The sequence below is a fragment of the Leptonotus elevatus genome, chromosome 1 (assembly GCF_054856555.1).
Source record: "Leptonotus elevatus isolate MCC_2025b chromosome 1, RoL_Lele_1.0, whole genome shotgun sequence".
Classification (NCBI taxonomy): domain Eukaryota; kingdom Metazoa; phylum Chordata; class Actinopteri; order Syngnathiformes; family Syngnathidae; genus Leptonotus; species Leptonotus elevatus.
The window spans coordinates 22,898,204-22,911,365 of NC_141239.1; the positions used below are offsets into that span (position 1 = coordinate 22,898,204).

The 13,162-nt window shown below is 38.7% G+C and overlaps 1 protein-coding gene across 2 annotated transcripts in view; it reads right to left on the reverse strand.

Moving 5' to 3' along the window:
• Window positions 1-13,162, reverse strand: part of egfra (epidermal growth factor receptor a (erythroblastic leukemia viral (v-erb-b) oncogene homolog, avian)) — a 58,102-nt gene that overhangs the window by 28,027 nt on the left and 16,913 nt on the right. For both annotated transcript variants that reach the window (XM_086085216.1, XM_086085205.1), the window contains exon 2: window positions 1,175-1,326. In XM_086085216.1, the coding sequence (XP_085941342.1) occupies window positions 1,175-1,326 (152 nt within the window). The remainder of the gene's footprint in view (window positions 1-1,174; window positions 1,327-13,162) is intronic.

Genomic DNA, 13,162 nt, shown 5'->3' on the forward strand with positions numbered 1-13,162 from the left:
CTGGTTGGTTAAAATTAGAATCGTCGATCTATGTATTAGCCACTCTTAGTTTGTCTAGTCTATTACGGTTACTATGTCCCTTAAGATGATAATGTATGATGATGATGATGATGATGATGTATTTGCCACTCTTAGTTTGTCTAGTCAAATGCAGTTGCCATGTCCCTTTTAATGATGTATGCTAATGTATTAGCCACTTAGTTTGTCTAGTCTTATACAGTTACTATGTCCCTTAAGATGATAATGTATGATGATGATGATGTATTACAGTAGGCACTCTTAGTTTTTCTAGTCTTATGCAGTTACCTTGTGGTGATGATGATGTATTAGCCACTCTTAGTTTGTCTGGTCTCATGCAGTTACCAAGTCCCTTATGATGATAATGTATGATGATGATGTATGAGCCACTCTTAGTTTCTCTAGTCTTATGTGGTTACTATGTCCCTTGTGATGATGTATTAGCCTCTCTTAGTTAATATAGTCTCATGCAGTTACCATGTCCCTTATGCTGATGTATGATAATGATGTATTAACCACTCTTAGTTTGACTAGTCTTATGTGGTTACTTTGTCCCTTATGATGATAATGTATGATGCTGATGATGTATGGGCCACTCTTAGTTTGTCTAGTCTTATGTGGTTACTATGTCCCTTATGACGAGGTATGATGTCAATGTGTTCGCCACTCTTAGTTTGTCTAGTCTTATGCAGTTACTATGTACCTTATGATAATGTATGATGATGATGTATTAGCCACTCTTAGTTTGACTTGTCTTATGCGGTGACTGTGTCTCGTATGATGATGTGATAATATGGTCATTTGCTATTCAGTTGCTATGTGCCTATATTAGTCACTCTTAGTTTGTCTAGTCACTCTTATTTTATCAAATAAGCCCTTTATTCTGTCATATAGAATTGTGCCTTGCCCTAGCGAGAGTTACTGAATGACACTTTAGTCGGTACATTGAAGTTTCTTAGCGGAGGTTAATTTCTGCATCCAGCCACCTCAAGTGTTTTCTTCAATGTCATCTGCATCCAGCCATGCTCTCTATTGTTAATTTATATTTTTGTCTATAAAGGCTCTCTGTTTTCCAACATCCGTGTCTTACCTGCGTTTTGGTCCGCAGCTCACGTGAACTTGTTTGTGTTAACACAGAAGAGTAATATGCTTTTACCCTGAGGAAGGACAAGTCACGGTGCTCCTCCATGTAGGTGACCTCCAGGTTCTCCAGGACCACGGTGCAGTTGCTGTAGGTCTTTACCATGTTCAGGTAGTGGTCGTCTTTGGAGCCCAGCAAGTTTAAGCGGTTGGTGATGCCTTGGCACACTGCAGAGAAAAATACAAACATCTGTAACTATGGGACAGTGCCACAGATGACGTCAGTGCCACAAATGCTATCAGTCACTGACGTTACACAACAAACACACATAGGCTTGTGCATTTTCTCCATCTCGTCATAACTTGGCCTGCTTTCATGTAAAAAATAGCCAACATGGGTTGCTTCTACTATTGGAATCACATCCCCACAACAAAGCGCAAAATCTTGCTGGTGGGTGAAAATGAGACGGGCACATTGGTACTGGCAGCAGACGGAAAAGGCATACGTCACTCACCAGGCTAGACACCTGGGAATTGGTTTTGTGAAAAAAAAGCATGATATGTCTTATTTAAATGCTACGAGTTTGAGAGTAGCAGCAAATGTAGGCTTTATGTAGTGTAGAATTAGTCGACAGTGTTTGAGCAAGAAAGGCATTCAAGATAAGTGCTGACTAATCAAAACTGGGGATTTTTTACTAGGATGAATGAGTCTTCCATTGTAGCGTGAGCCGGTCCAACGGGTTCAGACCGGCACCCTAAAGGAGTCACCCGTGCTGTGTAAACCCCTCCGCCAGTAACAACACTGACATACATTCACTCATATTACCCGCACATTTATTAACTGTATAATGGATTTTTTTTCCGGCTGGCTCTTTTTAAAGTGGAGATTTACGGCTTTGCAATAAGAGCCAGCAAGCAAAGAGTCTTCCAGGTGTGTAGTGGAAATCACGGCACTGCTGTATTGTAAAGTCTCCTGGGCCGCATTCCACAACAGGTTAGCACTTGACTGCCAAATAGGCCAAGCCATGATCTTAGCAATTCTTATGCAAAGCAAAGTAGTCAGTAGATTATATTGGAAAATAAGCATTTTATGAGAATAAACCTGATAGCCTCACTAAGAGAGAGACAGACAGAGAGAGAGACAGAGAGACGGAAAGAGAGAGAGATAGAAAGAGAGTGAGACAGAGACAGAGAGATAGAGATAGAAAGAGAGCGAGACAGAGACAGAGACAGAGAGATAGAGACAGACAGTGAGAGAGAAAGAGAGAAAGAGACAGAGAGAGAGAGAGACAGAGATAGAGACAGACAGAGAGATAGAGAAAGAGAGAAAGAGACAGAGAGAGAGAGAGACAGAAAGAGAGAGAGACAGAGACAGAGATAGAGACAGACAGGAAGATAGAGAAAGAGAGAAAGAGAGAGAGAGAGACAAAAGAATGGTATCCGGTACTTGTGGACACTGCTGACACCAGTCACAATACTTAAGGTAAAAAAAGTTTGACATTGAATAAGTCCTGCTCGGCAGTAGCTGGAGCTATACTGCAGCAGTATCGGTACTCAGTATCGGTGAAAACACAACAAAAACATTATACAATTTAAGCAATTTAAAAAAATCTACAGAATTTAAGTAGCATTATGCAAAAATATTTTAACAAAAAGAAACAAGTTTAACCTTGTTCTAAAGAAATGTTATAATCGAATAATAAAGTTAATAAATAATTTTACGTGCAAAGGTTGAATTTTACAAGCTATAATATCAGGAAAAAACATTATTATTATTTTCAAGCATTGAATTGTACTTATTCAAAATAAGCATCAGCATTTTTCCCATAGAACGGTTGGAATGAGGATAGTCCTAATGTTAAACACTGCAATCTAATGAGAGTAAAGCGGCCATTTGAAGAAAATAAAGTTGTCACATTTCGGGGAAAACAAATGTCAATAAAGTTTATCATACAATAATAAGGCTGTATCTTGTTTTGAGGAAAAAAAAGATTTAAAAAAAAAAGAATAAAGCCAAAATATATGAAAAATAATTTTGAGAATAGTCATTTCTAATGAATAAATAAATAATATAATAATGAATAAAAAAGAAAAAGAAAAAGAAAAAGAAAAAAATTAATAAAAATCTGAGTTTTGATAAAAGCTGTCACAAGAAAAGTAAAAAGTAATATGTCGTGAAGTCACTTTTAAAGCCATACACACTCAAATGCAATGAAAGGGGGCTCAAGTAAAGATTAAAAATTCCCCTCATGCATGTTCTTGCGTTCAATATCACAGCATCCATTTTGATCTGTTTACTCCATTAACCGATGGGATAATTGGCAACTCTAAAAATATTCAATAGCGGCAATGAATTAACTACAGCTAAAATGGGAAAAATGCAGAAACTTGGCCCAATTATTGGCATATTTGTACCCCATTTAAGATCATCTAAGGAGCATATGCAACCACTGCAGTACTTTAGTGAATAAGCGGGAATTAGGACGTAAACATCTGCCTGCCGTCGTCCTCCCTCACCCTCCTCATTAGCTGCTCCCTGAAGGTCCTTGCAGACATGAACCGGGCCAACCGTCCACGACAACTCAAGGCACACTAGGGAGCTTTAAATTAATTAGAGGAGCCACGCGAGATACAATTAATGCTGTAATTATTCCTCAAGCCAAAGCGTAATAAGCAAACGGCATGTACGGTAAATATGTACACTTCACGCAGCTGCTTTCCCCTGTAAATACATTATTCTGATTTACAACGAAAAGGCAGAGTGAGGCGGGTGACGTCAACACACATCCCCCCACCAGGTTAGCTCTGCAAGAAGTGGAGAAAAACAAGAAACAAGCTAAGCCAGGGAGCCGCTTCTGCTTGGAGTGCCTGATTTCATAACGGGCCCTACAGGTGGTAAATGACCTGATAGCTTGGGACCATAAAGTCACTTCCTTATTAGGCCGCGACGCACAAAACGAGGTCAGGCTGAATCAACACATGAGCCACCGCAAGCTTGCCTCACTGGACTAGTTAAGATTTTCCCCAACAGCTGCACAGTCTAGCGACACCCAAATATTCTGCATTTATAAGTTTATTAAAGCTATTTATTATTTTGTAAAGGCTGGATTTGTTTTATTTAGTTCTTGCATTGTGAGTTATTAGAGGAAGGTGGTGGGATCTAAGGCCTTTCAAGATTTGTCATATTACAAAAAAAGTCCCAGGGGGAAGGCGGGGAGGGGTGTTGTTTGTTTTTGGGAAGAAAACAAGATTTGTACAATAAAAATAAAAAAAATAACATGAATAAAAGCTTAAACGTTACAAAAACAAAATTATAAATATTATGAAAAAAGTCATATTTTTCAAGAGAAAAAAAATCGTTTTCCAAGAAAAAAATGACAGAAAATATATTTTTTATTTTTTATAATAAGTTTAACAAGAATAATACATTAAACGCGCTTTCTTTTTTTAAGAAAACAGCATGACATAAAATTCATGTAACATTAAATAAAGTTCTTAAAGTGATCTTCGTACATTGTAGTGTTGAGAGTAAGAAGAAAAAAAGAAGAAAAAAATTAGAATAAAGCCACTTAATTGTTTTTTTTTTTTAAATAATTATAGTAACTAAGCCAATAAAAAAAATATCACAATTTATTTCATGACCAGGTTACTTGTAAGCGCTATATAATTAGCAGTCCATTCCATTTTTTAGAATTCAAATTTTTTTATTCCAATGATAGCACTTCTAGTGTTTGACATTTCTTATTGACCAACTTATTATTTATTTATTTAGAATTTTATTTCACAGTGCTTTCAAGTGTTTTAAGAACCCTTAAAAAAAAGTGAGAATTGACATTTTCGCTATGGATATATTTTTATTTGTCAATGAAAATGTTTTATGAGTTTTGGTTTGAATTATATTGCTACTTTTAGTTACCTATAACCTTGACCCATGGATGTGAACGGTTTGCCCATTTTTAGAAGAAAACAGCGTGTACTACAGTAGAAAAAAGAAATACACACTTTGGTGTTCCACTATGCTTGAGTCACTTTTGACTCAAACTTACCTGTCATGGGGCGGGGCTTGTGCTGACATCAGTATCACTGGAACAGAGACTAATTAGCCGTTGCTTCACTTCCTGCTTTCACATGTGTGTGTGTGTGTGTGTGTGTGCGCGCACTGACCCCATGAGAAGCCAATATAATAAAGCGAACCATCTTTGATTAATCCCCTAGTCACAGGTCTATTAGTGTTCACTCTGATACGTTATTTTACGAGAGAAAGCAAAATTACAAATGAATTTGGATTTCTTCATAAAAACTGTTGCTATTATGTCGTAATGGAACCAAAATGTGTTTGTGTGCATGAGAAATGTGACCCTCAACTGGCAAGCAGCAAGCTTTCCCAATAAGGGCTATTGCACAGGCTTGCGTGTGAGTTCCTTATGATGCAAGTGATGCTGATTTATCTAATCTTCTTCCATCTATCTGTAACTCCAAATTTCTTTTAATCTCAAGGTTGATACTACGCCAAGCAAAACTGAATGGTGATAACTGGAAGATTTACAGCAAACGGCATAGGCTCCATTCTAACGCGGCCCGCGCGGGACATAAATACAAGGTTTGTACTTCTCAATTACACCTCGCATGAAACGGTGTTTTCCGACAAAACAATGAAAGTCCACAAATTCAAACCGTGACTTTCCTGGGACTCAATGCTTGCTTTTTGGACATCCAATACGCGCTTAAATCAAGGCGCGTTTTACGAGCAAGCCGCTTCCTCTCGTCCGCTAGCTGCAATTGAATTACGCTGCATCCACAGGCTGCTCATTCAATTATCTGAAAACATATACATAATCAAAGGAGGATGCTAACTGCCATTCTTGTTGATTTCCCAGTCAACAGCATTAGGGCAAAGCAGGTTATGTAACCTCTGCCTTCAGTCTGATAGCAAATCATTGTTCTGCTGCCTCATTTAAAAGGGAAGTCAAGTCAAATATTATATAATATGTATTAGGGGTGTGCAAAAAAATTGATTCTCATAAGAATTGCGATTCTCATTCAGTACAATTCAGAATCGATTTTAAATGTCCCAAAATCGATTTTATTTAAACTATTTTATATTGTCTTGCCTTTGTCAGTTTGTGCCTTTATTTGGAGCGCTGTTCAAGTTGTACCCGATTTGTGCCGCGAGTAGCGCGCTAATTAGCATTTGCGAGTGAGACTGGAGTAGATCATTACAATTCCATGCAAATCTATAGATTGAAGCAAAAATCTGTATCAATCAAATCATTTTGAATCGAAAATCGCGCGCAATCGAAAATTGATTCTGAATCGAATCGCAGACCCAAAAATCGGAATCGAATCGTGAGAATTCAAAGATTCCCCCCCTAATATGTATAATATTTATATATAGTCAAATATTATAATAATATGTTCTATGTGCACCCACTAGTTTAAACACAACATTCTGACTAATATAATATTTGCGGAATATGAATTAAGGCGACCATTTTGCCACTTCCTGTAATGTCAACTGAAAATGACATTACAGTGTCTAAGGACTGAGCTACCGATAACAACCGATCACAACTTCCCTGTTTTCAAAGTTTGGTCATGTGAGATAAGCAAGCTGAGCCCTTAAGCACTGGGGTGACATTTTCAGTCGACAGCAAGTGGCAAAATGGCCGCCCCCTGAGATGGAAATAAACGGGTGGATATTGCTGCTTAATTCATATTCCACAATCGGAATAGCATGTTTAGCGTAATGACACAGCAGAGAGCAGTATTGTAAAGACCATTTTTCACTTGACTTCCCTTTCAAGGGTGAATAATCACACCATCATCCTCTACTTACAGTATCGTATTACTATTATTAGTATTTTACAGTATTTCCTTACAAATGACGATTCTGATATTTTGCAGAATAAAATTCTGATAACAGAGTAACCTGCCGTTTAATAAAAAATATATAATGGATAAAATATATTTTTGAGTCCTTTAACACAACAATAAAGAATTACAGGCAGAGCATTTAACTTTTTACAATACTGTGCTTTATTATTTGTTAAACTTTACAACAGAGAGAAAAATCAGAAAGAAAATGATTTTTTTGGGCTGATTTTAAATAAAGCAAATCGGTCAGGCTAATCAAAAACTTTTTTTAAGCAAAACTGCTAAACAATGTGTACTGCACATTACTGCCCCCTACTGAACTGGAGTGGACCAACTTATGACTGGATCATGCTAGACCTTTTGTGTTGTTCTTGCTACCACTATGTGTGAGGGTCCTTCCTGAAACACACCTGTAGATCAGCCATGCTATCTTTAAAGCTGACATTCAGTTATTTAGGGTTTAGAGTTTAAAGAGTATGTGTTGCTGTATTCAGCATTATTTGTGGAAAATATTAACAAATATATCTCCTCCCACAGTAAATGCTACAAACCAAACTGACACCTGCTTCTCTGCTTGAGTTGAGCAAATAAACTCCCCCAGCCTGGTACGTGCATTTTACTGATGTCCACCTTTTTTTTTTTTATTATGAGGTTGATTTGAAAGGTATTGATATCCTGCTCCCTTTAAAGGGGGAAATACATTCTTCCTTTATGCGAGAAATGCCCTGACAGCAAACGTCTTGTCTGGGCCTCGGAAAGGGAAGAAAAAGGTGGGAGGGCTGCAATAAAGAACTGGAGGATTTAAACGAAGGAAAAAGAAGAAACACAAGCCTCCTCTGACATGTCAGGAAGTTGCTCTTTGCACTGGATCCGCTCCAGGCGGCTACCCTGTGATGCTGGACCAGATGGTAGCTGATTCTCGTCTCCGGGGGAAGAGGAGGATGGACGGAATCTAGAATTATGTACTACTGAGGACAGGAAGTGATGGAAAGGGAGGGGGGGGGCGTTGGGGGTCTCAAAAAGTAGAAAAGCAGGGTCGTGGATGGTCACGGCATATCCCGCAGGCATCCTTCGATTGTTTATTGCTATTGTGTATGTAGCGCGGTCAGCAAGGTCATCAAAACAGAATGCTGAAAAACTAACCCATTACTTTTGCGACTTCTAAGCGAGAGTATTGGAAGTCTCTGTTAGCAGGCTGACTCTACAGCTGACCCGAAATGCTGCCGCCTGACTACCTAGTAGGACTAGGAGAGAGCGCTAGCTACGCTACATAAACTGACTGTAAAAATAAAAAAAGTAAAATTTAAAATTTAAAACATCTGTTTTTAATTTAAAATTAGGGCTGGGCAAGGACAGATACAAGGCATCGGTTTGGGGCTGATACTGGCCTTATTTTAAGGTATCGAGTACTCATGGAGGCTGCTGATCCCTAAGGCAAACGAATCTGGCATCGAGTAAGTCCTCCTCATAAGTAATTGCCACCATACTGCGTCACTTTGACACATCGACGAATTATCATCTGCATCAGAAAGAAAGGTCTTTGTTCTCAATTTTTTGACATTGTTAAATTAAAATGTATATATTACAAGTAGTGCTGTCACTATCGAATATTTTTAGAATCAATTATTCTATTGATTATTCAATCGATTAATCTGATTCGTTTTAATTTTGCATTACAAAAGCATTTTTCCCTGACTCCTGTTAATTAACCAGTGATTGGTGTTTATTTTGTACTATTTAAAAATCCCTGTAAAAACCATTGATGATCCTCCAATTGTGTGATTGTATATTTAGTGCAAAATCAAGATCTGGTTCTAACTCTGAAGTGGGCTGAAATAGGCAAAAATTTAATGCTCCAAAACTATCGTAACTTTCTATTAGCTTAACGACTCTCCATCTAGTCCAAAATACTGCTGCCCGAGTACTGACTAGAACTAGAAGAAGAGATCATATTTCTTCACTGATTTAAATTCCTTTACCTCAATAATAAATCACTCTAATCCAACTGTTTTGGCCCATGCTAAAATCTTTAAAATTGGACCTCTGGTCTGCACGATAACCATGAAGCTGAGGTATCTTCCTGGTTGTCCTCCGTGGGATAGAATCGGGGAGTGGGTAGTCAGGAGTGGTTTGTGGTTAAGCTAAAAGTGGACTGAAGCTGTTGGTTGTAAGGTCAAACTGTGGAAATGACACGTAACCTATGAACATGGCCGCGTTTTCCCTGAAGACTACTCATGGTGCACCCATCTGGAATACACAAGCCCATTGAATGTGCCTGTGAAGTTCAGTCCGCTCAAAGCTCTACGAGACCAAAAAAGGATTATGTGTTTAAAAGTGTATGAGACACTGCAGTTACTCTCGGCTGGGCTAATTTAATGTTTGGGGTGTAACTCAGCTTGAGGAAGCTGGATTTCAAAAGGGATGCACAATGTGTGCTCACAATTCCTCACACTGGGACAGCACTTCCATGTATGTACACTCACCCACCAGCCAAATCAGGTACACACTAACAAAATCCAAAGGAAGTGCCGTATCAATCATTCTGGATTCCATATTTTACGACAAGGCTGAAGTTGCCCAATGAATCTGTTGGGACCAGAGGCCTAAACAAAGGTGGAATGCACCTAGTATATAACATTGTAAAGTTTAACACCCAACACTCCCTGCCTACGCGAATGTGCTGATAAAAGTTGTCGCTGCACTGGTTCGGACGTCGCCACGCATCTTATTATCTGAATTGGCGAACAACGGCTGCTTGAACGCTTGAGATTTGATAAGAATTTAGCGATTCCGATTCCACCACGATATCCCTTATCGGTCCAATATGTTATTGATTTTAATTGAGTGAAGGAACGAAATAATGCAAATGTATTAATTTGCTTTTATTTATTTATTTATTTATTATTATTATTATTGATTTACTTTGGATAGAAGATGGCACGTAAGATAGACCAAAAAGCTTAACTCATTCACTGCCATTGACGGCTATAGACATCAAAAATCCATTTGAACTATTTCTATCAGTTTAATATTTTTTTTCCACTTTTGTTAACAAGAGTATGAAAACTTAGATTTTTTGCATTGTACATTTAGAACAGATATAAAATTTGTGATTAAACGTGCGTTAACTAGTGATTCGATTAATTACAATTACAACTTTTAATTGCCTGACGCCCCTAATTTTTAATAATCTTTTCTTTTTCTTTTTTTAAATGAAGGACTACAGAAATCAGTCACAGTTGATATGCTGAAATCAGAGTATTTGGACAGTTTTACATTTTTAAAAAATGGCTCAAAATTATTACTTATATATATACATATATATATATATATATATATATATATATATATAAAGATTATTTAAAACATTATTAAAAAATTTGGGGTGTCAGGCGATTAAAATGACTTCGCAAATTGTATGTCTGTTCTAAATGTATAATAAAAAAAAATTCTAGGTTTTCACACTCTTGTTAAAAGTGGAAAAAAATGTTAAACTAATAGAAATAGCTCAAATGGATTTTTGACATCTACAATGGCAGTGAATGAGTTCAAGTGGAAGTCAACCTTAAATCATTCTTGACAATATTATGTTATATGTGACCTCACTAGTCTAAACATGACATTCTGATTAATATTACATTTGTGGAATATGAGTTATGAAGCAAAATACAGCAGTTATTATCCATCTCAGGGGGCGGCCATTTTGCCACATGCTGTCGACTGAAGATGACATCAGAGTTACTCAGGGCTCAGGCAACGACCAATCACAGCTCACCTGTTTTCTAAAGATGCGCTGTGATTGGTTGTTACCTGAGACCTGAGCAACTTTGACGTCATCTTCTGTCGACAGCAAGTGGCAAAATGGCCGCCCCCTTACCACTTAACTCATATTCCACTAATGCAATATTAACCAGAATGCCATTTTTAAACTAATGGGGCTGCATAGAACATATTATTGTAAAAAAAAAAGAAAAAAAAAAGGTTTTATTTCCCCTTTAATGTAGTTTTTGTGTACCTTCCGAAAGTTATTAGAGTACTTTTGGTTTTTAAGACCAACTGATACCAATTTTTAAACAGAGACTGACAACAGTCAAAAGAGAGTTTTGAACTTCCTTGTCAGGATATCAGCTTTCTTTTACTCCACCAGGTATAAAGAAGGTATGAAGTTCATACGTACACAAGTGCAAGATCTAGCGCGACTTCTCTGATGAACAGATTTGTAATATGCATGACTACCCCCTACAGGTCCAACCGCAACTTAGATTCGAGCACAAGTGCCGATTTGTTTTGGGGAGAGGTTTGCCAGAAGGAATGTACTAATCTGCCGTTATTGTTCAGCCTTTCAAGCACAGAAAATATGATCTCTTCTCCAAGTTCTAGTCATCGCTCGGGCAGTGGCATTTTGGACCATCTGGAGAGTCTTAGTTGGAATAATCCAGCATAGAGTACACACAAGCGTGGACTCATGTGCAGAACGACTTGTAAAATATGTCATATAATACCCGTTACAAAGTCCTGCCATCAACGGCTGTTTTTTCAGAATCTACCAATTTGGTGTTGTTCAGCCTTGGTGAAATTCCGATTGGCAGGCAATTTTTAAACTTAAACAACAGGATTTCATTTTCTCATCTGTTCCATGAATTATGGTAACACTACCAAGTTGAGTTGGCTCCTCTCTTTGGAGACGCTTCCCTTCATTATTCAAAACATTAACAACATCCGGAAAAGCAAATATACAAAAATATTGACTGGAAGAAAGTTTAGCATCTGAAAAGCCAGATATGTCCTACAGGAGTTGTAGCATCCACTTAATATAATATTATTATTTTTTTAACTCAAGCCAAGCGAGGGAGGGAGGGAAAAAGTTTTATTTGAGATGATTAATTCCACAGTTACTGACTCACCGGATGCTCTTTTGTTGGTTATCATTTGAGCTGCTGCAGTGAATTATCAACACACAATATGTAACTATGGATTCTCGGCTTCACTGGCAGAAAGGGGGACAAATACACCTTTATTGTGAGTGGACTGGGCCCCCCCAAGTTCATTTATTCGGATTATGTATACACAGCTGGACTCAACTTGGCTCAACTCATCAGCGTAGTATGTCATCAGATAAATCTCCCACAAGTCCATTAGTCCGGCGTGGAGGCCCCACAAACAATCCCACTCCTGTGTTATTCAAAACACACACAGACCCCCCTCAATTTAAAATTCCAATAATGCACCCACCATTCTCTTAAAAACATCCCGCATCCTCCCCGACATCCACCCGGCCAAGAATCCCCCACCCCATCCACCTTTCCCTGTTAAAGCCATACTCCTCTTCATTCCCACAGGAAGCAAGAGAGGAAGGCCGGGAGAGGGAGTGGGCGGCCAGCACGCTCCTGCTAACTCACTCCTCAACACCCCACTCCAAAAAAAAAAAAAAACACTCAAACTGTCGCAGAGGCATGAGCAGAGGAGGAAAAACAACAACCACAGACAAAAACGTGACTCGTACGATTCACACACACGATTCCGGCAGCTGTGATTTGGGAATCCCCTGTAGGTTTGCTTCAAGCATTCCTGGTCTGAGGCCCAGGTCGGAGCACATCAACGCAACAGGAGGGACAGATAACTCCTTGCTCCAGCTAAACAAAAAAGAGATAATCAGGCTTTTCGACTGAAGAGGCTTTCTTATTTTTAGAGCCAGCGCTGACAGGCTCATTTCTGCCGACAGCTCCGTCGGTTCTTTTGCGACTCATCCTCGTCACAAGAGGCCCCATAAAAGGAATATTCCACAAAAAGCCCCCGGGATGGTTGGAGAGAGCGAGCTTTACTCAGCCTCTGCTTTACACAGCAGCAGGCCGTTAAATCCACTGACGAGTCGATGCTTCTGAGAGAACGGCTCAGACTACCCGAGGAACGGGCATCCCTTTTTTTTTTTTAAGGATAGTTTTTGTTCTCACCAAAAGTGTGACCAATTTCATTTGCACGAGCAAGCAAAGAAGAGAGTTTTTAACAAGCGCCCTCGTCATGACACATCAAGCTGATATGTTTGTAATGCAGCAGCATGCCACTGCCAAGACTCAGGGGCCCCCTCGGAGTTAAAATCGACTAAGTATTTTCCACCAGAGCCGTGTGAAGAAGAGCGATGGAGGATGGACAATCAGTGTCGGGTGCTGAAAAAGTAAAGTGATTAGAGTCA